The sequence below is a fragment of the Bos mutus genome, chromosome 8, assembly GCF_027580195.1.
Source record: "Bos mutus isolate GX-2022 chromosome 8, NWIPB_WYAK_1.1, whole genome shotgun sequence".
In the NCBI taxonomy this organism is placed as follows: domain Eukaryota; kingdom Metazoa; phylum Chordata; class Mammalia; order Artiodactyla; family Bovidae; genus Bos; species Bos mutus.
The window spans coordinates 106024289-106050673 of NC_091624.1; the positions used below are offsets into that span (position 1 = coordinate 106024289).

Genomic DNA, 26385 nt, shown 5'->3' on the forward strand with positions numbered 1-26385 from the left:
CATTTACCCTTTTCTGCCTCTGACTTACTTATCCTTACCCTCAGCCCCCATGGCAGGGTTTAGACCTGGGATTCTCAAGGGCTTCCCTTGTAGCTCAGTAGGTAAAGAATCTGCCTGCAGTGCAGAAAACCCAGGTTCGATCCCTGGGGTGGGAAGATCCCCTGGAGAAGGAAATGGCAACCCACTCCAGTATCCTTGCTTGGAAAATCTCAGAGACAGAGGAGCCTGATGGGCTATAGTCCACGGGGTGGCAAAGAGTCAGGCATGACTGAGCGACTAACACTTACCTAAACCCCTACTTAGAAATGAGCCACTCTGCTAAGCTTCAGTTTCCTCATCTAGGAAATAAAAATAAGAATACTAGCTTCAGAAGGTGCAAGTGAAGATTAGTTATAATCATACTGGTGCTTTGTACTCAGTTGGGTCCAGCTCTTTGCGACTCCATGGACTGTAGACCACCAGGCTCCCCTATCCATGGAATTCTCCACGTAAGAATACTGGAATGGGTTGCCATTCCCTTCTGTAGGGGATCTTCCTGACCCAGGCATTGAACCCAGGTCTCCCACATTGCAGGCAGATTCTTTACCATCTGAGTCACCGTTCAGTTCAGTTCAGTCGCTCAGTCGTGTCTGACTCTTTGCGAACCCATGAATCACAGCACGCCAGGCCTCCCTGTCCATCACCAACTCCCGAAATTCACTCAAACTCATGTCCATCGAATCGGTGATGCCATCCAGCCATCTCATCCTCTGTCGTCCCCTTCTCCTCCTGCTTCCAATCCCTCCCAGCATCAGGGTCTTTTCCAGTGAGTCAACTCTTTGCATGAGGGGGCCAAAGTATTGGAGTTTCAGCTTCAACATCAGCCCCTCCAATGAACACCCAGGACTGATCTCCTTTAGGATGGACTGGTTGGATCTCCTTACAGTCCAAGGGACTCTCAGGAGTCTTTTCCAACACCACACTTCAAAAGCATCAATTCTTCGGTGCTCAGCTTTCTTCACAGTCCAACTCTCACATCCATACATGACCACAGGAAAAACCATAGCCTTGACTAGATGGACCTTTATTGGCAAAGTAACGTTTCTGCTGTTGAATGTGCTATCTAGGTTGGTCATAACTTTCCTTCCAAGGAGTAAGTGTCTTTTAATTTCATGGCTGCAGTCACCATCTGCAGTGATTTTGGAGCCCAAAAAAACAAAGTCTGACACTGTTTCCACTGTTTCCCCATCTATTTCCCATGAAGTGATGGGACTGGATGCCATGATCTTCATTTTCTGAATGTTGAGCTTTAAGCCAACTTTTTCCCTCTCCTCTTTCACTTTCATCAAGAGGCTTTTGAGTTCCTCTTCACTTTCTGCCATAAGGGTGGTGTCATCTGCATATCTGAGGTTATTGATATTTCTCCCAGCAGTCTTGATTCCAGCTTGTGCTTCTTCTAAACCAGCATTTCTCATGATGTACTCTGCATATAAGTTAAATAAGCAGGGTGACAATCTACAGCCTTGACGTATTCCTTTTCCTATTTGGAACCAGTCTGTTGTTCCATGTCCAGTTCTAACTGTTGCTTCCTGACCTGCATACAGGTTTCTCAAGAGGCAGGTCAGGTGGTCTGGTATTGCCATCTCTTTCAGAATTTTCCACAGTTTATTGTGATCCACACAGTCAAAGGCTTTGGTATAGTCAATAAAGCAGAAATAGATGTTTCTGGAACTCTCTTGCTTTTTCCATGATCCAGCAGATGTTGGGAATTTGGTCTCTGGTTCCTCTGCCTTTTCTAAAACCAGCTTGAACATCTGGAAGTGCACGGTTTATGTACTGCTGAAACCTGGCTTGGAGAATTTTGAGCATTACTTTACTAACGTGTGCTGCTGCTGCTGCTAAGTCTCTTCAGTCATGTCTGACTCTATGCGACCCCAGAGAAGGCAGCCCACCAGGCTCCCCATCCCTGTGATTCTCCAGGCAAGAATACTGGAATGGGTTTCCATTTCCTTCTCCAATGCATGAAAGTGAAAAGTGAAAGTGAAGTCGCTCAGTCGTGTTGGACTCTTAGTGACCCCATGGACTACAGCCTACCAGGCTCCTCCGTCCATGGGATTTGCCAGGCAAGAGTTCTAGCATGTGAGATGAGTGCAATTGTGTGGTAGTTTGAGCATTCTTTGACATTGCCTTTCTTTGGGATTGGAATGAAAACTGACCTTTTCCAGTTCTGTGGCCACTGCTGAGTTTTCCAAATTTGCTGGCATATTGAGTGCAGCACTTTCACAGCATCATCTTTCAGGATTTGAAATAGCTCAACTGGAATTCCATCACCTCTACTAGCTTTGTTCGTAGTGATGCTTTCTAAGCCCCACTTGACTTCCCATTCCAGGGTGTCTGGCTCTAGGTGAGTGATCACACCATCATGGTTACCTGGGTTGTGAAGATCTTTTTTGTACATTTCTTCTGTGTATTCTTGTCACCTCGTCTTAATATCTTCTGCTTCTGTTAGGTCCATACCATTTCTGTCCTTTATCGAGCCCATCTTTGCATGAAATGTTCCCTTGGTATTTCTAATTTTCTTGAACAGATCTCTAGTCTCTGTTGTTTTTCTCTATTTGTTTGCATTGATCGATGAGGAAGGCTTTCTTATGTCTCCTTGCTATTCTTTGGAACTCTGCATTCAGATGCTTATATCTTTCCTTTTCTCCTTTGCTTTTCGCTTCTCTTCTTTTCACAGCTATTTGTAAGACCTCCTCAGACAGCCATTTTGCTTTTTTGCATTTCTTTTCCATGGGGATGGTCTTGATCCCTGTCTCCTGTACAGTGTCATGAACCTCTGTCCATAGTTCATCAGGCACTCTATGTATCAGATCTAGTCCCTTAAATCTATTTCTCACTTCCACTGTATAATCATAAGGGATTTGATTTAAGTCATACCTGAATGGTCTAGTGGTTTTTATAAATATGATGTATGTGAAAGTGCTTTGATACAATTAATAATAAGACAGCATCATAACTACTACTTCCTTAAGGAATGAAAATAAAACTCTGAGAAACACAGGAAGCTCTACATTAAAAGAGTGCCACATGGAATGGCCATGGGGTGGGTTTGTTTGTTGATCAGATGGTGCCTTTAATTAGATCATGTGTGAGGTTTCACATTCTGCCCATGGAAAGCCTTATTAAACCCGACTCATTCTGATCCCCAGTTACTCACTCTCGCCAGGCTGGTCCCAGATGGAACTTTATAAGGGACGTACTTCCTGTAGATATGGCCGACCCTGGAACATGGAACGTCAAACATTTCTCCTCCACACATCCAGACCTACAGAGGGGAAATTGGAAGTGCAATAAAAAAGAAGAGTGCATTTCATACAAAAGGCCCCAAATTATTAGTAAGAGTTACACAAAATCTTAAAATCTCTTAAAGTCTCTGTATCAGTAATTTCTACTTATCAATAGTTAGCCAGGAAAATAAACCCACATTTTCATTTTTTTAATTTATTTTTTAACTGGTGGGAAATTGCTTTGCAATTTTGTGTTGGTTTCTGCCTACAGCAATGCAAATCAGTCATATTATTTATATATATATATATATATATATATATATCATTTCACTTTCCTCCCGAGCCTCCTTCCGTCCCCCCATCCCACCCTTCTAGGTCATCACAGAGCACCAGGCTGCGCTCTCTGTGTTATTTAGCAACTTCCCACTATTCTATGCATGATAGTGTATATATGTCAATGCTACTTTCTCAATTTGTCCCACCCTCACCTTGTCCTACTGTGTCCACAAGTCCATTCTGTACTAGTTTCATCAGTACCAGTTTTCTAGATTCGGTATATATGTGTTAGTTTTTCTCTTTCTCACTTATTTCACTCTATGCAAGAGACACTAGGTTCATCCACTTCACTACAACTGGCACAGGTTCATCCTTTTATGGCTGAGTGATATTCCATTGTGTATATGTACCGCAAGCTATCCATTTACTGTTAATGGACATCTAGGTTGCTCCATGTCCTTGTGATTGTAAATATAGCTGCAGTGAATATTGGGGTACCTGTATCTTTTAGAATTGTGGGTTTCTCAGGGCATATGCCAAGTGGTGGGATTGCTGGGTCATTTGGTATGTTTTTATTCCTAGTTTTTAAGGAATCTCCATACTGTTCTCCATAGTGGCTGTATCAGTTTACATTCCCACCAACAGTGCAGGTGGGTTCCTTTTCTCCACATCCTCTCCAGCATTTATTGTTTGTAGATATTTTGATGATGGCCATCCTGATGGGTGTGAGGTGATAGATACCTCATTACAGTTTTGATTTGCGGTTCTCTAATAATCAGTGATGTTGAACATCTTTTCATGTGTTTATTGGTCATCTGTATGTCTTCTTTGGAGAAATGTGTGTTTAGGCTTTCTGTTCATTTTTTGATTGGGATATTGAGCTGTATGAGTTGCTTATATATTTTGGAGATTAACCCTTTGTCAGTTGCTTTGTTTGCAATTATTTTCTCCCATTCTAAGGGTTGTCTTTTCATCTTGTTTATAGTTTCCTTTGCTGTGCAAAAGCTTTTATATTTTATTAGGTCCTATTTATTTATTTTTCTTTTTATTTCCATTCATCTAGGAGGTAACCCCACATTTTTAAAAGCTCAGATTCATAAAAGTATACAACCAAAATATTAGTTCACTAAATCCAATTTACATAGACATGTTGACATTTTGAAAAGTTGTAGTAGAATTTTATTACAGCTATTGCATTACATTGGGGTTTGATGGTTAGATGTCTTATTTATATAGATATTTGTTTTGACAATCTTGTGGAATAATTTGAGGAAATAACATTGGAATTTAAATGTCAATTAAAAATTTAAAGTGTAAACATGAAATTTCTAACACTGGTGAATGAATGAAAGAATATAAGCATATCCATACTTTACATCTAGATTCTGAAACTTTCAGTAGAGCTTACTTAAAAAATCCGAGTTGTGTTCTAATTTCTCCCCACCCCTGATCTTTTCTTAGGTACAGAAAATAATTGGTTAGCAATGTGAACTCAAGACATGGAAAACTCAGGATATCTGTTAAGATGCTGTACTTAAATTTAGTAACAAAAATTAATTGGTTGTATTTTACCATGACTACCCACTTGAACCATTAATCATGGTTTTATATAACAGGCTGCTACTGCTGCTAAGTCGCTTCAGTCGTGTCTGACTCTGTGTGACCCCATAGACGGCAGGCTACCAGGCTCCTCCGTCCATGGGATTTTCCAGGCAAGAGTACTGGAGTGGGTTGCCATTGCCTTCTCCTGTAACTGCATAGTGATACACTAATTCAAACTTATTGCTATGGGGGAAAAACACCATTTAATGAGACATGAAGACAAAGCACAAACCCGACTAAGGGAACACACGCTGTGGACCACAGCATGGCTATGACCAGAGCAAGTGGGGGGACGGGGGAGGGGAGACGGATGGGTAAACTACAGCCTCGGGGGCGGGGGATGGGTGGGAGGCTGGGGTCTGGATTGATGACGACTAAGCATGGGGTCGCACAGAGTCGGACACGACTGAAGCGACTTAGCAGCAGCAGCAGCAGCAGCAAGCAGACAACAGGATGAGACAGGAAATCAAAACCCATGATGTAACAGGCTACTTACTATAAAATAACTAATAAATGCAGGCTTCATATATACTAGATTTTTAAACTGTTTTCATTGCAAGAAAACAATTTAAAAGAGAGTTAGATAATGTAACAGTTTTTTTTACATTTATTTTTAATTGGAGGATAGTTATAATATTGTGTCGGTTTCTGTCAAATATCAACATGAATCAGCCACAGGTACACACATGTCCCTCCTTCTTGGACCTCCTACCCCTCCCACCCCTCTAGGTTACCACAGAGCATTGGGTTGACCTGCCAGTGTCATACAGCAAATTCCCACTGGCTATCGGTTTTACATATGGTAGTGTATATGTTTCAATGCTATTCTCTCTATCCGTCTCACCCACTGTGTCTGGGAGACAGGTCTAGGGACAGGTCTTTGTTTTTCTCCTTTTCATGTTTAATCTTATATTGCTTCAGCCTCTTGGGATCTTTCCAGATGCCTGTACTATATAGTTTAGAAGGTTCACTGACCCTGCCAGCTTTCCATGATCTGTGCAGAGTTCTGATGTCTTGACCAGAACCAAGTTGAAATTGATACCATGGGTAATCCTGAATGCATTTAGAGTAACTGAGTATTATTTTAATAATCCACTTGCCTTCCCCTTGGGGTTCCATCAGCATTTGTCCACCAGTCTTACTTAGAGTGTCATTCCTCTTGGTGAAAGAAGCTGGGACTGTTGACTGAAAAAATACATGCAACCTAAAAATTGAGATTTATGTTTTATTCGGTGGGAATTTTTAGGACTTCAAGGCTGGAAGACAGCATCTCCCAAGAAAAGATGAGAAAGACAACCCTGAGAGAACTGCTCTGAAGAAGTGAGGGGAGCATTCAAGGTTATACAGAAGTTTTATAACAAAGGACAGGTGATCTGAACATCAAAAGTATTTTTGGGAGTTAGAGAAAACCAGATATCTCAAGTTAAGGAATTTAGTGCTTTTCTATGTGTGGGAAGATGCAAGAGTCTGGGTTCACTGAAGTCATTCCTTTCACATGCACCTCAGCTGTCTGGGGCCAGTGTGTCCTGTATTTTCACACCTGAGTTCCTCAGTGTTCACTGTGGGGAGTGGCTGCAGTCTGATAGGTGCCAGATCATGGGTATTCTTTTCCTTCTTGAGTGCTCTTGGGGCTCAGAAATTCTCATTTGGAGGGCTGGAATTGATGGTGACTGTGACATGCTTGTTTACTGATAATGGCAGGATATACTTCATTCTCAGAACCACATGTGAGACATAAACATTTCTCTTTCCCTCTTCCAATATTTCACTTTAACAGATATTGTGTATCTGTGTCAGGGTTCTCCAGAGAAACAGAAGCAACAGGGAATGCATAGAGGGAGACACTTATTGAAAGGAAGTGGCTCATGAAATTGAGGAGGCTCGGGGAATTCATCTGCAAGGTAGACCAGCAGGCTAAAGATGAGGAAGAGCTGCAATTCAAGTCCAAAGGCAGGAAGTCTGCAGGCGGAATCCCCTCCTGCTTGAGAATGGTCAGTCTTTGTTCTACTGGGGCCTTTCAGTGACTGGATAAGCCCCCCACCCCCTATTATGGACAGAAACTGCTTTTCTCAAAATCCACCAGTGTTCCTCCATACATGGGATTTTCTAGGCAAGAGTACTGCAGTGGGTTGCCATTTCTTTCTCCAGGGAATCTTCCTGACCCAGGGATTGAACACAGGTCTCCCGCATTGTAGACAGACGCTTTACCATCTGAGCCACCAGGGAAGTCCATTTAAATGTTAATCTCATTCAAAAGACATCCTCTTGGAAGCATCCAGAATAATATCTGGACACTCTCAGGCAGCCTTTGACACATGAAACTAACCATTATGCAGCACTACTTACAACAGCTAGAACATGAAAGCATTCTAGATATCCATCAACAGATGAATGGATGAAGAAGTTGTACATTTATACAATACAATGGAATATTACTCAGCCATAAAATGGAATGCATCTGAGTCAGTTCTAATGAGGTGGATGAACCTAGAGCTTATTATACAAAGTGAAGTAAGTCAGAAAGAGGAAATCAAATTTTGTATATTTATACCTGACCTGCCTCTTGAGAAACCTATATGCAGCTCAGGAAGTGGCAGTTAGAACTGGACATGGAACAACAGACTGGTTCCAAATCAGAAAAGGAGTACATCAAGGCTGTATAGTGTCACCCTGCTTATTTAACTTATATGCAGAGTACATCATGAGAAACACTGGGCTGGAAGAAGCACAAGCTGGAATCAAGATTGCCGGGAGAAATATCAATAACCTCAGATATGCAGATGACACCACCCTTATGGCAGAAAGTGAAGAGGAACTAAAAAGCCTCTTGATGAAAGTGAAAGAGGAGAGTGAAAAAGTTGGCTTAAAGCTTAACATTCAGAAAACTAAGATCATGGCATCTGGTCCCATCACTTCATGGGAAATAGATGGGGAAACAGTGGATTCTGGTCCCATCACTTCATGGGAAATAGATGGGGAAACAGTGGAAACAGTGTCAGACTTTGTTTTTTGGGGCTCCAAAATCACTGCAAATGGTGATTGTAGCCATGAAATTAAAAGACGCTTACTCCTTGGAAGGAAAGTTATGACCAACCTAGATAGCATTTTCAAAAGCAGAGACATTACTTTGCCAACAAAGGTCCATCTGGTCAAGGCTATGGTTTTTCCTGTGGTCATGTATGGATGTGAGAGTTGCCCTGTGAAGAAAGCTGAGCACCGAAGAACTGATGGTTTTGAAGTGTGGTGTTGGAGAAGACTCTTGAGAGTCCCTTGGACTGCAAGGAGATTCAACCAGTCCTTCCTAAAGGAGATCAGTCCTGGGTGTTCATTGAAAGGACTGATGCTAAAGCTGAAACTCCAATACTTTGGTCACCTCATGTGAAGAGTTGACTCATTGGAAAAGACTCTGATGCTGGGAGAGATTGGGGGCAGGAGGAGAAGGGGATGACAGAGGATGAGATGGCTGGATGGCATCACCAACTCGATGGATGTGAGTTTGAGTGAATTCCGGGAGTTGGTGATGGACAGGGAGGCCTGGCGTGCTGTGATTCATGGGGTTGCAAAGAGTCAGACACGATTGAGTGACTGAACTGATGCCTCTGTAGAATCTAGAAAGGTGGTACTGATGAATCTGAGCAGCAATGGAGATGCAGACATAGAGAACAGACTTGTGGACACAGTCAATGACACTTTGTAGATAAATGTGTAACTCTGGGTGGACAGTTGATCTAGCTGATATTTTATGAGTGGATTAACAAGACCTTTGCATCATTGTGCTCTTTTTCACTTAATGCCCACAACTCCATGACCAGCTTTACTATTTCCCCAATTATATAGGTGGAAACATGGCAGTCTAGAGGCTCCCTTGCCCAGAGCCACATAATGGGACACATTCAGAACAGAGATATGAGGCTTCATGGTCTAACTTAAAGGTGGCCCAGTGGTATAGAATCTGGCTGCCAAGCAGGAGATGCAAGTTCGATCCCTGGGTTGGGAAGATTCCCTGGAGTAGGAAATGGCAACCCACTCCAGAATTCTTGCCTAGGAAATGCCATGGACAGAGGATCCTGATAGGGTACAGTCCATGGAGTGGTAAAACGTTGAACACAACTTAGTGACTAAATAACAACAAGTACATACTTTAGGCTTTGCTGATCATGTCATCTTGCAACTACAAAACTTTGCTAGGAAGAACATGCATGTATGCTAAGTCACTTCAGTTGTGTCCTACTCTTTGCAACCCTATGGACTATAGCCCACCAGGCTCCCTGTCCATGGGATTCTCCAAGCAAGAACACTGGAGTGGGTTGACATGCTCTCCTCCATGGGATCTTCTTGACCCAGGGATTGAACTCATGTCTCATGTCTCCCACATTGGCTGGCAGGTTCTTTAGCACTAGCGCCATCTGGGGAGCCCTGCTAAGATGAAACATCTGTATTTCAATAAAACTTTGATGACAAAGATAGGCAGTGGATCATAGTTTGCTGGCCCCAGTTCTGTAAAATGCACGGTACTTTCAAACACTGAAATTCAGTGATTGTAAGATAATACATATGGGAGGTTGCACTTTCCCCAGTTTGTTGCCATAATGTCTCCTCTGCCATGTGACCTTGGTAGCCACCACTGAGATGTGGGACTGTGTCCCCTGTCCTTGGATTTGGGTGTGCTTGTGAAGTCTCAGACCCATAGAATATAGCCAGCAGAAATGACCAAGGTCATAGAAGGCAGCAAAGTTTCTTCCTGGCCACTGAGACCTTTGTTTTTGCAGATCTGAGCTGCCAGCTAAGAAATCTGACTCCTTGAGTTGACCCCACTGTAGAAAGTCACACTCAGTCAACAGCCTCAATTGTTTTCACTAATGGCCAACATCAACCGCTGGGCATGTCAATGAAGATTACTTTAAGTCAGGGGTTCCCAGCTTCTGGGATCTAATGCCTGATGGTCTGAGGTGGAGCTGATGTAGTAATAATAGAGGTAAAGTGCACGGTAAATGTCATGTGCTTGAATCATCCAAAACTCCCCTCTCCCCACATCCAGGGAGAAATCGTCTTCCATGAAACTAGTCCCTAATATCAAAAAAGTCGGGAAACACTGTTCTAAATGACTTCAGCCCCTGGCTGTCGAACCACCCCCACCTGCAACCCCAGATATCATGCAGCAGAAATGAGCTCTCTCCTTTGTACCTTTTATGCATTTGGGACAGAGAATCCATGAATTTGACACAATGCCTGTTTTATGCTGTAGGCTCTGGGTGCTTCATTATGCTGTAATAACTTGACTGTAGCCCACCAGGATCCTTGGTCCTTGGGATTCTCCAGACAAGAATACCAGAGTGGGTTGTCATGTTCTTCTCCAGGGGATCTTTCAGACCCAGGGATGGAACCTGCATCTCTTACATTTCCTGTATTGGCAGGCTGGTTCTTTACCACTAATGCCATCTGGGAAGCAGGTGAACTGTAACACATGATGAAAGTTTATGGGTCACCCGTGGATTTTATCTTATCTCACTGTGGGAGACACAGGGAATGACTGGGTGCACTGCCAGGCTATAATTCCTGGTTCCTTTGTTTCAGAAGGGGCTCTATGCCTGTTTCTTGCTAGTGGAATGTAAGAGAAGTGAGTGTGTATCAGCTCTGAGCCCAAGTCAGTGAGCGTGGACATCCTTTTCCCCCTTCTTTACAGTTCTCTTTGTTCCCAGAGCCTGACTAATTGCAGAACATCCAGAGGAGGACTCTAATCCCCTAGAAGGTGGTAGAATCACTAAATTCTGGGTATCCAAAAACCTGGGTGGTCAGAGCACACGGCTCCCTTCCCAGCCAGGGTCAAAGTGTTGCAGCAGCCTGACTGATGCTAAGTTCCTAAGATTTGGGGAGTATTACAGCAGTTGGTCCACTCTAGTGACCTTATTTCATTTTGTTCTGTTTTTGGTCTCTTCTGACATTTTAAATCAAGTATAAAGGAGTTTTAATACAATTTTATAAAAAACTTCATCGAAAAACTGAATCAAATAGCCTGAATGTTTGAGAGATTATTTCCTTTTATTAACTGTGCATTTTAAAGAGAAAATTTGAAAGTAATTGGACAACAGATGGAGGGGTGGGAACTGGGAGGGCAGAGAAAGTTGGGGAGTCCTGTGTGTGTAATGAAATGTCAGAGGTAGGCAGGTACCAAGGAAAAGAAGCCTGCCTACCACCCACAGCGGGGAGAGAGAGAGTTGTTGGCACAAGTGTTTAGTTCTCATAATAAGGGATCAAAGTGCTCCTAGCACTTGGTGAGGTGGCCAGTCTCTCCTGCAAGACAAGGGGATGGTGATGAAGGAGGACAAGATGCAGCCAAGCCCTGGGGCAATGCCTCAACTTCTTTGACCTTAAGCTACTTTTTGGTTGATGTGGTTCTTATAGACTACTCAGCTGGCAGAAGCAGACTAAATACTTCTTTTTAAAAATAATTAATTAATTAAATTTTGGGTCTTCATTGCTGCATGGGCTTTTTCTGCAGTTGTGATGAGCAGAGCTGTTCTCTAGCTGTGGTGCGAAGGCTTCTCACTGCCGAGGCTTCCCTTGTTGGGAAGCACAGGCTCCAGGGCACGTGGGCTTCAGTGGTTGCAGCACCTGGGCTCAGTAGTTGCGGTTCCCGGGCTTTAGAGCACAGGCTCAATAGTTGTGGCAAAAGGGCTTAGTTGCCTTGAGGCACGTGGGATCTAGGTCCCTGATCAGGGATGGAACTCCTGTCTCCTGCATTGGCATGTGGGTTCTTAACCACTGAGCCACCAAGGAAGTCTCAGAAGCAGACTAAATACTCCTCATGAGAGTCTGCCAGAGTAAGGACAGCCACGATTGGAAGTTAAATAAATCATTGTTGCCTTTCTTTCCAGGGTAGGGCAAAATAACCTCACAGACACACAAAAAGGAAATTCTAATTCTCTTTGGAGGTCCCCTAATCCACTTTTTAAAGATCTTTCTCTGGGTGTGTAACAAATTACCACCACCTTAGTGGCTCCCATCAGCACACATTTTTTTATGATCTCATAGTTCTGTGGGTCAGAGGTCATGTAGGCTCTGGGGAGTCCCCTGCTTGGAGTCTCCTGAGATTGAAGTCTGAGTGGTTGCTGGGCTGAGCACTCCTCTGGAGCCTCCAGGGAAGAATCTGCCTTTGGGCTCATTGAGTTGTTGGCAGACGCCAGTTCCTGCAGCAGTAGGATGGGGGCCCTGTTTTCTCTGATGCTCAGGGCTGCTCCCAGACGGATCTCAGTTCCTTGTTCCATGAACTCTCCATCTTAGCCATGGCCAAGCTCCCTCACATAGAACCCTTCTCAGACTAGAAATCTCTCTGACTTGTTCTCCCTGCTGGGGAAAACGCCACACTTTACAGGGGCTCCTTTGACGAGGCCAGGCCCACCAGGATCATCATCCTAGCTTAGTGTGAACTGATTAGAGATGACATTTGCCAAATCTCTGGTGCCCTGGAATGTAACATACTCATAGGAGAAACTCAAGGAAGACAGGCACCTCAATATCCTGGCCGCCACCATCTCCAATGAGTGCAATTTGTCTTCTAGTGATAACTTACTCCTAATTCTTAAAATTCTTCCCCTCAGAAATTTTTCTTTATAGCTAAGTCAAATTCAGAAAATTTCCAGAGTTTTGAAAAATACTAACATGAGTGTTGGAAAGAAGTACAGAATCCTATACTTTTTTTTTTTTTTTCCATGTTGCCACTGTGATCACTTAATTAAAAGTATGAATCTGAGGCTCTCGTGCTTTTATTTAAAATCCGTTAGTGGTTTTCTGTTGCTGCCAGGGTAGTGTTAAAACTCCTGCATAAAAATTCCAAAGGTTCTATTATCTGGTTTTTGCTTAATTGTCCTTGATGACTCTCTCCTGTTTCCCCCTCTCCCTCCCCTACCTGTTCTATTTTTCATTCTCTGGAAAGGATCTCGTTCCCCTCCTCGGGGCTTGCTGCCATGCATTGTTCTCCTGAAAGAAACTCTCCCCTCCCTGTTTCCTATCTCTTGACTTGTGTTGTTGTTTAGTCGCTAAGTTGTGTCCAGCTCTTTGTGACCGGATGGACTGCAGCCCACCAGGCTCCTCTGTGCATGGGATTTCCTAGGCAAGGATCCTGGGGTGAGTTGCCATTTCCTTCTCCAGGGAATCTTCCTGACCCAGGGATCAAACCCACATCTCCTCATCTCCTGCATTGGCAGGTGGATTTGTTACCACTGAGCCACCTGAGAAGCTCCTGAATATGAATATAGCTGCATAAGTCTTCTGTTGGGTATATACCCAGGGAACTGTCTTTCAAGTGGAGACGGTGCTTATGACAACTGGAAGCAAGTGACTTATTTGTGTGCACATAATAGTTTGCTTAATGTTTAGATAATAACTACTTGCTGAGTAGGATCCTCTCCTGTTCAATTATACTCCTGCTTACATAGGGACCCTAAGACTGTCCCCATTTAGTCCTGCCTCTTATGACCTCAGAGCCAACTCACTTTCATTGTAAATACACTAACTCAATTGTCCCTGCTCTTAGAGTTTTTTTTTTTTTTTTACCATGGATATCACCATGTACTTATTAATTTTTTTCAGTCTTCTTGTAGCATTGCCTGTTTATGTAGAAGGATACCATATCCTGACATGCTAGAGAGGAGTGTTTGGGTAATATTATGGGAACAGAGTTCATCAGGGAACACAATTGTTCTGGCATTTCTCAAACCCTGTATTTGTTCTGAAAGATGTGGTTTACATTTTTAAAAGACATGTCCAATGGGAGAAAATAATAGCAAATGAAGCAACTGACAAACAACTAATCTCAAAAATATACAAGCAACTCCTACAGCTCAACTCCAGAAAAAAAAACGACCCAAAAAATGGGCCAAAGAACTAAATAGACATTTCTCCAAAGAAGACATACAGATGGCTAACAAACACATGAAAAGATACTCAACATCACTCATTATCAGAGAAATGCAAATCAAAACCACTATGAGGTACCATTTCACGCCAGTCAGAATGGCTGCGATCCAAAAGTCTACAAATAATAAATGCTGGAGAGGGTGTGGAGAAAAGGGAACCCTCTTACACTGTTGGTGGGAATGCAAACTAGTACAGCCACTATGGAGAACAGTGTGGAGATTCCTTAAAAAACTGGAAATAGAACTGCCTTATGATCCAGCAATCCCACTGCTGGGCATACACACTGAGGAAACCAGAAGGGAAAGAGACACGTGTACCCAATGTTCATCGCAGCACTGTTTATAATAGCCAGGACATGGAAGCAACCTAGATGTCCATCAGCAGATGAATGGATAAGAAAGCAGTGGTACATATACACAATGGAGTATTACTCAGCCATTCAAAAGAATACATTGGAATCAGTTCTAATGAGGTGGACGAAACTGGAGCCTATTATACAGAGTGAAGTAAGCCAGAAGGAAAAACATAAACACAGTATACTAACGCATATATATGGAATTTAGAAAGATGGTAACAATAACCCGGTGTATGAGACAGCAAAAGAGACACTGATGTATAGAACAGTCTTATGGACTCTGTGGGAGAGGGAGAGGGTGGGAAGATTTGGGAGAATGGCATTGAAACATGTAAAATATCATGTAAGAAACGAGATGCCAGTCCAGGTTTGATGCACGATACTGGATGCTTGGGGCTAGTGCACTGGGACAACCCAGAGGGATGGTATGGGGAGGGAGGAGGGAGGAGGGTTCAGGATGGGAAATACATGTATACCTGTGGCGGATTCATTTTGATATTTGGCAAAACTAATACAATTATGTAAAGTTTAAAAATAAAATAAAATTAAATTAAAAAAAAATCAGGTCCCCCCCCCCCCAAAAAAAAAAGACATGTCCTGGTGGTATGATATGCTGATATTCCTTTAAAAATTATGGCATTGTCATACTTCAGTACCTAATTCTCAGAGAAAAGTTTTACATTTACAAATAACATGTCTTCTTGTTGATAACATAAATATTTTAAAGCAGTGTTATTTTATCCATGAATGAGCACAGTATGTTGTTTTCATCATGTAGTTCGAATTGACTGAATAATTGAATGCTCACCTTATTTTTTAATCACTTTTCAATATCAGCGGCAAATTGGAATTTAGACATGAAGAATGTTAAATTTAATGGAATTGCACAATTACAGTGATCACACAGAATATGAAATTAGTTTCAGTAAGAGACTGATAGTCAGGAGGATAATAAGGGAGCATTAGCAGGTATAAGATGAAGCGTGATATACTGTAATGAAATGGTGATCTAAACATTAAGAAAAAAATTTGTTAGCACATTCAGTTCTGAAGCCTGCTCTCTCTCTAGTCTTACCTCCCCCTCTTCCCAGCCCCTCTGCACATCCCCTGCCCCCGCCTGCCACTCTTGTAGTTCTGATCTCTTTTCTGTTCCTTCAAAATGCCAGACACCCTCCCATCTTAGGGTGTTTGTCCTGGTTAGTCCCTCCAACTGGAATTCTCTCCCAGAACTCCCCATGGCTAACTCCTCATCTCTATCAGATCTTCCCTCCAAGTGCTCTGGTCCCAAACACTGTCTCACCCTACACTGTTTAATGAGAGCCCTCATCACCCCGCTCTGCTTCTGCTGCAGCACTCAACACCTTCTAATTCAGCATGTATCTCACTTCTTCACTGTTGTTGTTCAGTCACCAGGTCATGTCCACCTCTTTGCGACCCCATGGACTGCAGCACACCAGGCTCCCCTGTCCTTCACTATCTCCTGGAATTTGCTCAGATTCATGTCCATTGAGTTGGTGATGCCATCTAACAATCTCATCCTCTGTCGCCCCCTTCTCCTCCTGCCCTCAATCTTTCCCAGCATTTGGGGTCTTTTCCAGTGAGTTGGCTCTTTGCCTCAGGTAGCCAAAGTATCACAGCCTCGGCTTCAGCGTCAGTCCTTCCAATGAATATTCAGGATTAATTTCCTTTAGGATTGACTGATTTCATGTCCTTGCAGTCCAAGGGACTCTTAAGAGTCTTCTCCAACACCACAGTTCAAAAGCATCAGTTCTTCAGCACTCAGCCTTCTATGTGGTCCAGCCCTCACATCCATACATGACTATTGTCATGTATGACACACTATTGTCAAAGCCACATCCATAGCTTTGACTATTATGTGGACCTTTGTCGGCAAAGTGATGTTGCTGCTTTTTAATATGCTGTCTGGTTTGATTTTTCTGTCTCTCTCCCTAACAACAGCAGGAATATTTGTGTCTTTTATTGAGCGATGTATCTTAAGTACTTAGGACGCTGCCTGACACATTGTGATGCTCTGTAAGTATTTGTTGAATGAATACATGAAATACTGGCTTATTGATATAAAGTAAGGTTAATTCCAAACAATTGAGTTATTTAATGATAATCCACCATTTAGCTGCCATTGAAAATATAAGCTGTGGTCTCTAGTATCCTTAAATATAAGTTTCAAGGTGATCGAGAAAGAGCATGCACCCCAGGGTTCATTGTAGCGCTGTTTACAATAGCCAACATGTGGAAACAACCTAAATGTCCATCGACAGGTGAATAGATAAAGAAGATGTGTACAAATGTACAATTGAATATTTGTTTTTGTTGTTGATGTTCAGTTGCCAAGTCATGTTGGACTCTTCATGAGCCCATGGACTGCAGCACGCCAGGCTTCCCTATCCCTCACTGTCTCCTGGAGTTTACCCAAGTTCGTGTCCATTGAATCTGTGATGCCATCCAACTGTCTCAATCTGTCATCCTCTTCTCCTTTTGCCTCAGTCTTTCCCAGCATCAGGGTCTTTTCCAATGAGTCAGCTCTTTCCTTTTGGTGGTCAAAGTATTGGAGCTTCAGCTTCAGTCCTTCCAAAGAGTATTCTCTTCAGGATTGACTGGTTTGATTCCTTGCTTTCTAAGGGACTCTCAAGAGTCTTCACCAGCACCACAGTTTGAAAGCATCAATTCTTCTGCACTCTGCCCCACTCTTACATCTGGACATGACTACTGGCGAGATCATAGCCTTGACTGTATGGACCTTTGTTGGCCAAGTGATGTCTTTGCTTTTTAATGCACTGTCTAGGTTTGTTATAGCTTTCATCCCAAGAAGTAATCATCTTCTAAGATCAAGGTTGCAGTTACCATCTGCCGTGGTTTTAGAGCCCAAGAAGAGGAAATCTATCATGCTTCCACTTTAGTTCCTTCCAGTGTAGGCTCTTTAGTTCCTCTTGACTCTCTGCCATTAGAGTGGTATCATCTACATATCTGAGCTTGTTGATATTTCTCCTGGCAGTCTTGTTTCCAGCTCATAACTCATCCAGCCCGGCATTTCGCATAATATGCTCTGTGTGTAAGTTAAATAAACAGGGTGACAATAAACAGCCTTGTCGTACTCCTTTCTCAATTTTGAACCAGTCAGTTTTCTATATAGGGTTCTAACTGTTGCTTTTTGATCTGCATACAGGTTTCTCAGAAGAAAAATAAGATGGTCTGGTATTTCCAACTCTTTAAGGGTTTTTCACAGATTGTTATGATCCACACAGTCAAAGGCTTTAGTGTAGACAATGAAACAGAGGTAACTAATTTTCTGGAATTCCCTTGCTTTCTCTATGATCCAGTGAATGTTGGCAATTTGATCTCTGGTTCCTCTGTCTTTCCTAAACCCAGCTTGAACATCTGGAAGTTCTTGGTTCATGTACTGCTGAAGTCTAGCTTGGAGAATTTTGAGTATAACTTTACTAGCATGGGAGATGAGTGCAATTGTCCGATGGTTTGAACATTGCTTACATGCATGCTAAGTCGCTTCAGTCATGTCCGACTCTGTGCAACCCCATAGACAGCAGCCCACCAGGGTCCTCCATCCACAGGATTCTCCAGGCAAGAATACTGGAGTGGGTTGCCATTTCCTTCTCCAAATTCCTAATAACCAGTGCATAAAATGAAATAAGATGGATACCATAAGTCACCATCAGTTCAGTTCAGTTCAGTCGCTCAGTCATGTCTGACTCCCTGCAACCCCATGAATTGCAGCACACCAGGCCTCCAAGTCCGTCACCAACTCCCAGAGTTCACCCAAACTCATGTGCAACTCATGGTGATGAAATCCAGCCATCTCATCCTCTGTTGTCCCCTTCTCCTCCTGCCCCCAATCCCTCCCAGCATCAGGGTCTTTTCCAATGAGTCAACTCTTTGCATGAGGTGGCCAAAGTATTGGAGTTTCAGCCTCAGCATCAGTCCTTCCAGTGAACACCCAGGACTGGTCTCCTTTAGGATGAACTGGTTGGATCTCCTTACAGTCCAAGGGACTCTCAAGAGTCTTCTCCAACACCACACTTCAAAAGCATCAGTTCTTTGGCTCTCAGCTTTATTCACAGTCCAACTCTCGCATCCATACATGACCATTGGAAAAACCATAGCCTTGACTAGACGGAGCTTTGTTGGGAAAGTAATGTCTCTGCTTTTGAATATGCTATCTAGGTTGGTCATAACTTTCCTTCCAAGGAGTAAGTGTCTTTTAATTTCATGGTTGCAGTCACCATTTGCAGTGATTTTGGAACCCAAAAAAATAAAGTCTGACAGTGAACATTGCTTAGTACTGTCCTTTTTGGGAATTGGGATGAGAATTGACCTTTTTCAGTCCTGTGGCCACTGCTGTGTTTCCCAAAGTTGCTAACGTACTGAATGCAACACTTCAATAGCATCATCTTTTAGGATTTTAAGTATCTCTGCTTGAATTCCATCACCTTCACTAGCTTCATTGGCTTCCTTCTGCTGCTGCTGCTGCTAAGCTGCTTCAGTCGTGTCCGACTCTGTTTGACCTCATAGACGGCAGCCCACCAGGCTCCCCCGTCCCTGGGATTCTCCAGGTAAGAACACTGGAGTGGGTTGCCATTTCCTTCTCCAGTGCATGAAAGTGAAAAGTGAAAGTGAAGTCGCTCAGTCGTGTCCGACTCTTAGTGACCCCATGGACTGTAGCCCACCAGGCTCCTCCATCCATGGGATTTTCCAGACAAGAGTACTGGAGTGGGGTGCCATTGCCTTCTCCGATTGGCTTCCTCAGGCCCCCTTAACTTCACACTCCAGAATGTCTGGCTCTTGGTGAGTGACTACACCATCACGGCTCTCTGGGTTGTTAAGATCTTTTTTGTACAGTTCTTCTGTGTATTCTTTTCATCTTTTTTTTATCTCTTCTGGTTCTATTAGATCTTTACCATTTCTATCCTTTATTGTGCTCATCTTTGGATGAAATGTTCCTTTGATATTTCCGATTTTCTTGAAGATACCTCTAGTCTTACCCATTCTGTTGTTTTCCTCTACTTCTTTGCACTGTTCATTGAATATTGCTAAATCATAAAAAATAATGAATTAATGCAGTTTGCATCAACATGGGTAGACCTAGAGATTATCATGCTAAATGAAGTATATCAGACAAAGACAAATGTCATATGATATCACTCATATGTGGAATGTAGTTTTAAAAAAATGATAGAAATGAACTTATTTACAAAACTGAAACAGGCTTACAGATATTGAAAACAAACTTCCCATTACCAAATGGGAAACATGGGGAAGAGGGAAATATCAGAAACTTAGGATGAACATGTACACACCACTATATACAAAACAGATAATCAAGAAGGACCTACTATACACAGCACAGGGAACTCTACTCAATATTCTGTGATAATCTGTAAGAGAAAAGAATCTAAAAGAATGAATATATGTATATCTATAACTGAATCACCTTGTTGTACACCTGAAACTAACACAGCATTGTTAATCAACTATACGCCCAGATGGCACCAGTGGGAAGGAACCTGCTTGCCAATGCGGGAGACATAAGAGACGTGGGTTGGGTCCCTGGGTCGGGGAGATCCCTGGAGGAGGGCATGGCAGCCCACTCCAGTATTCTTGCCTGGAGAGTCCCATGGACAGAGGAGCCTGGTGGGCTGCAGTCCATACGGTTGCAAAGAGTCAGACATGACTGAAGTGACTTAGCATGCACGCACATACTCCAATAAAATTAAAATTAAAAAAGGTAATAAGCTATCTTGAGCTTATTTTCATTTGTAACTAGTTTTTTAAGATGTGAAGAAATGGTTGACATTAAAACTATAGCACGTTTTAAATAAATAAAAAGTATCTGGGTCTGGAAAATAGCTTTCTAATTGTGTGGTGTGACTTGGATGGGTTAAGTTTGAAAAACTTCTAAAGATTAGCTAATCAACCACTTTACCATCTATCTGGAAATTAGGGTTGTTAACCTAAAAAGCTTTATTTTTAGTGTGTAGATATTGAAAAGGGCATGTCTGTTATTAAACTACTTTTTCAGGCTGGATGTTATAAAAGCTGCACTTTTTGACCTGCCTTGATCTAAAAAGGGCAACAGTGGAAAGGTACGTGTACACCATTGCTTTGCTTTATTCTTAGAAACCTGGACTTTGAGGTTGTCCTTTGAGATTGAGAGAAAAAAAAGGATAGTTTATTTTGACCTTGCCTGACTCTCTTTTTCTATTTGTTGATCGGAATATAATAAAAGCAGAAACTGGGTAATGTATCCTCAGTCTTTACTGAGGATATGGTGGTTTCTAGTCTCAAGAGGTGAGCTCTTGTTTTTGAGCCATCTGCTTAAGATTTTTCAAAGTAAGAAATGCTCTGTTATGTCAGTACAAAAAAAATCATGCCCTAACTATCTGCATTTAATGAGCTTCAAGAGGTCTGGGTGGGATGGTGGGGTTTCAAAAGGTATGTTGTTCAGAAGATCACTGTTTTTAAGATGTGATATTTGTGTTCTCTGTAACAGTACACTCTTAAAAACAGTGATTGAAGTGGGACATAAAAACAGATATATCACCTTTTTGGTTTATTTGAAACATTAATTCTTGGGGAAGAGAGAATGGATTGGAATGCAAGAGTGCTTCTTTAGGTAAAAATATTGGGTTGGCCAAAAAGTTCATTTCCATAAGATGTTATGGAAAAACTCAAATGAAGTTTTTGGCCAACCCAACACTATGGTTTAAAGAAACAATCCCTGATTTCCCTTAACTCATAATTCTACAACTTAGAAGGTGCAGTAGAAGCAAAGTGTTTGCTTTTTACCATTGTTTATATATGCCTCTAGATTTTAAGTCTATTGCTTTAATTTTCTGGCTTTACCATCTGTTAAAAACAAATAAAAGTTCCTTTAACGCTCATAAAGATTGGCTTTCTGTAGTGGAACAGCTTCTTTCCTTTAGAGAAATGCCCAGATATTACAGTACAGTACTATAGAGCTAATTGTGTTAGTTGTGTACCTACACCAACGTTGTTGGATTTACAAACAAATTGGACTTACATGCAAAAAGGTAAAATGGTTGTCTGAGAAGGTCTTACAAGTAGCTGAGAAAAGAAGAGATGCTAAAGGCAAAGGAAAAATGGAAAGATATACCCATTCGAATGCAGAGTTCCAAAATATAGCAAAGAGAGATAACAAAGGCTTTGGCAGTGATCAATGCAAAGAAATAGAGGAAAACAACAGAATGGGAAATACTAGCGATCTCTTCAAGAAAATTAGAAATACTGAGGGAGCATTTCATGCAAAGATGGGCACGATACAGGACAGAAGTGGTATGGACCTAACAGAAGCAGAAGATATTAAGAAGAGGTGGCAAGAATACACAGAACTATACAAAAAAAGATCTTCATGACTCAGATAACCATGAAGGTGTGATCACTCACCTAGGTCAGACATCCTGGAATGCAAAATCAAGTGGGCCTTAGGAAGCATCACTACAAACAAAGCTAGTGGAGGTGATGGAATTCCAGTTGAGCTCTTTCAAATCCTAAAAGATAATGCTGTGAAAGTGCTGCACTCAATATGCCAGCAAATTTGGAAAACTCAGCAGTGGCCACAGAATAGGGAAAGATCAGTTTTCATTCCAATCCCAAAGAAAGGCAATGCCAAAGAATGCTCAAATTACTGCACAATTGCACTCATCTCACATGCTAGTAAAGTAATGCTCAAAATTCTCCAAGCCAGCCTTCAACAGTATGTGAACCATGAACTTTCAGATGTTCAAGCTGGATTTAGAAAAGGCAGAGGAACCAGAGATCAAATTGCCAACATCTATTGGATCATTGATAAAGCAAGAGAGTTCCAGAAAAAAACATCTGCTTTATTGACTATACCAAAGCCTTTAACTGTGTGGATCACAACAAACTATGGAAAATTCTTTAAGAGATGGGAATACCAGACCACTTCACCTGCCTCCTGAGGAATCTGTATGCAGTACAGGAAGCAAGAGTTAGAACCAGACATGGAACAACAGACTGGTTCCAAATAGGAAAAGGAGTTCGTCAAGGCTGTATATTGTCACCCTGTTTATTTAACTTATATGCAGAGTACATCATGAGAAATGCTGGGCTGGATGAAGCACTAGCTGGAGTCAAGACTGCTGGGAGAAATATCAATAACCTCAGATACGCGGATGACACGACCTTTCTGGCAGAAAGTGAAGAAGAACTAAAGAGCCTCTTGATGAAAGTGAAAGAGGAGAGTGAAAATGTTGGCTTAAAACTCAACATTTAGAAAACTAAAATCATGGCATCCGGTCCCATCACTTCATGACAAGTAGATGGGGAAACAATGGAAACAGTGAGAGACTTTATTTTTGGGGGGCTCCAAATCACAGCAGATAGTGATTGCAGCCATGAAATTAAGACACTTGCTCCTTGGAAGAAAATCTATGACCAACCTAGACAGCATTCTAAAAAGCAGAGACATTACTTTGCCAACTAAGGTCCATCTAGTCAAGGCTATAATTTTTCCAGTAGTCATGTATGGATGTGACAGTTGAAATATAAAGAAAGCTGAGCACTGAAGAATTAATGCTTTTGAACTGTGGTGTTGGAGAAGGCCCTTGAGAGTCCCTTGGACAGCAAGGAGATCCAACCAGCCTGTCCTAAAGAAAATGAGTCCTGAATATTCATTGGAAGGCCTGATGCTAAAGCTGAAACTCCAATACTTTGGCCACCTGATACGAAGATCCGACTCATTGGAAAAGACCCTTATGCTGGGAAAGATTGAAGGCAGGGGAAGAAGGGGATGACAGAGGATGAGATGAGGAGTCGGTGATGAGAGGATGGCATCACCGACTCGATGGACATGAGTTTGAGTAAACTCTGGGAGTTGGTGATGGACAGGGAAGCCTGGCGTGCTGCAGTCTGTGAGGTTGCAAAGAGTTGGACACAACTGAGCAACTGAACTGAACTGAATGCACATTTGGAATGGTACTCAATCATATGTAAAGGACTTACTGTATTGTCATTAGGATTTGGGCTTGGGAAGTATATGGAGAGGTTTATTATTTTTTTTAATTTTCTACACTTATATCTCTTGAATTTTTGTGAGGAGGTGAACTAATACATTAAAGCGATTAGATTTATTTCATTTTTCTAGTTAAGGATAATGGCAACTGAAAAAAATACAAAAATTCTTAAAAATCTCAATATTAGAAGAAGACTTGAGTAGGAAGTTAAATTGACCTGAACACAGGTACTGAAGTCTTTGTATATTGGTGTACCTTGCTCTCCTTATAGCTATCTATAAACACGAAAATAAAATTAAATAGGGAATTAGGAAAGTGCCATAAGACATAAAAGATATAACAATGGAAGGAATTTAGACTTGCCGCTAGGCTTCTAGCCAATGGACATAAAATTTAACTTGAAAATGCTCTGTTTCACCTGAGGTACCTTTTGCTGGGTAAATGAAATGAATTTCAGACTGGCTTGTGAGACATTTAGCAGCTGTTTCTGTTTATCTTTGAGTTTCTGAATGAGTTTAGAGTCATTTTAATATTTTCTTTAGAAGATCAATTCTGCGCATGTTGAATTAGAATGGTTATTTTTATGTCCGTAGGCTCAATATCATAGGGGAAGAAACCCCATAGGAACATTTCCAGATATTTTCTTGTGTATGCGAGATTACGTGGTGTGCCATAAAAAGGCTTCTGTCACATTTTAGATACAAAACGCAGGTACACTTTGAGGTATTTGCAGACTCAGAAGTAAGGAGAGGTTTTTTGATATAGCCGTCTCATAAAAGCAATGAGGAGGTGTATAAAATATTTTAGAATCATCCTTGGCTTAAAGAGGATTTCTAATGAGTACATTTCATAAGGCTGAATTTATTTCTAACAAAACCATTTGTACAAAGCATCATCATGAGAGTTTATATAGAGATAGCTTAAGGGAAAAAAGATGAGATTGAGTCGTACCCTTCTAGGAAGTCAGGTAAACTATTTCAGGAGTATAAATTAAATGCTCTGGGAGGTTTTTGACTTTCGGACAACTGTGGAGAAAGTGAGAAATGTTTGTTAATTAAAGCTGCGGTTTCTCTGCCACTGTGCTGGAGGCCTGACTTGGGAACGAGAGTGTGGGGGCCGAGGGGCCAGCGTGGGGTCAGGGGGCCTGGAACAAGCCTCTCTCTTTGGGACGCTAGCGTGTCACAGCTCGGTAGTTTCTTCTGCGCGTCGTGGGTCCTGTGACACTTGGAGCCTTCGCTACACACGGGGCCATGGTGATGGCGGCATCAGAGACACTCAGGGTCGGAGGAGTAAGAGGACAGGGCCAGGAAGCACTGCCCCGCACCCCATCGCCCACCGTGGGTTGCTGGCTTTGTTGTTTAGCTGCTCAGCTGTGCTTTACTCTTTGTGACCCTGTGGACTGTAGCCCGCCAGGCTCCTCTGTGCATGGGATTCTCCGGGCAAGCATACTGGAGTGGGTTCCCACTCCTTTCTCCAGGGGATTTTCTGGACCCAGGGATCAAACCCACGTCTCCTGCACTGCAGGCAGATTCTTCACCACTGAGCCACTTGGGAAGCCTTCTACCTTGCGTACAGATGCAAATATTGGGTCGGCCAAAAAGTTTGTTCAGGTTTCTGTACCATCTTATGGGAAAACCATAGCAAACATTTTGGCCGGCCCAATATTTTGAACCCATTATCCCAAATATAACCATTTTCCTCTGGAGCTCCTACTTTGTAATATTGGCCAGTTGAACTCCTTTTACTACTTACCAACATTAGAAATTTTCCTGTTTATTCACTTATTTATTTATGATCTGTCTCTCTTCAGACTAAATTTTATGAAATAGAGAACTTGTCACTTCTCTTAACAATTACATTCTCAGTGTCTGGCATACAATAGGCTCTGAGTAAATATTTCCTGGATATGTGAATACGTCTGTGACAACATACATCTGTCTGCATATGGAGCTAATATTGTCATTTTAGAAGTGCTTACATTATACTATGTGACATGTTCTATATATGAATTATTAAACATAAGTAACAAAATTTACCTCCCCTCCATATTTATTTTTACACATATGTCTATACCTTGCCCTTTTTCACTTAATAGTAATCTGTAATATAATAATATGTAATATAATAGTGCATAATATAATGTAATAACAATATAATAATATCCAGTGATAATTAGTAAAAATACAACTGTTGCATTCTTTTCAAAAGCTATACTGTAGCTCATAGTATAGGTAAATAATGATTGATTAGTACACTAGGATGTGTGTTCGGTCACTCAGTCTTGTCTGACTTTTTTGCGACCCCATGGACTGTAGCCCGCCAAGTTCATCTGTACGTGGGATTTCCTAGGCAGGAATACTGAAGTGGGTTGCCATTTCCTTCTCCAGAGGATCTTCTTGACCCAGGGATCAAAACTGCATCTCTTGGGTCTCCTGCATTGGCAGGTAAAATCTTTACTGTTTGAGCCATTTGGGAAGCCCTAGGATGGATATTTGTATTTTTTTCATTTTTCATCAATAAAAACAATATTGAGATAAATATCCATGTGCACGTGTCATTTCACACACAGGATTCATCTTTATTTTTTTTCCAGATAAGTAGCTGTGTCACACTATTTATTAAGGAGTCTGCTGGCTTCCTTTTGATTTGAAATGTTTACTTCATCTTATGCTAAATTCCCATATTATCTGGGTCTATTCAAATTCTCTGCCATGGATATCTCTGTCTAATTTCTATGTTTGATTATGTTAGCCCCCTATTATCTTTCCCCCAAGAATTTTTTTATTCTGTTTGTTTTCCATTATGAATTAAAAGCATAACTAGTTCCCAGTTTAACAGCCCCTCCATTGCCCAAAATTCATGTTACCATTTTTACTGGGATGGCATTAAAATATTAGTATACTTACGGAGGGAGTCTCCCTGACAACTCAGACAGTAAGGGAAT

General features: G+C 41.8%; 1 protein-coding gene across 1 annotated transcript in view; it reads right to left on the bottom strand.

Annotated features, from left to right (window-relative positions):
* The window catches only part of GALNTL6 (polypeptide N-acetylgalactosaminyltransferase like 6), a 1507590-nt gene that overhangs the window by 97574 nt on the left and 1383631 nt on the right, over positions 1-26385 (bottom strand). Inside the window, exon 8 of the mRNA XM_070376153.1 lies at positions 3197-3304. Coding sequence (XP_070232254.1) covers positions 3197-3304 — 108 coding nt within the window. The remainder of the gene's footprint in view (positions 1-3196; positions 3305-26385) is intronic.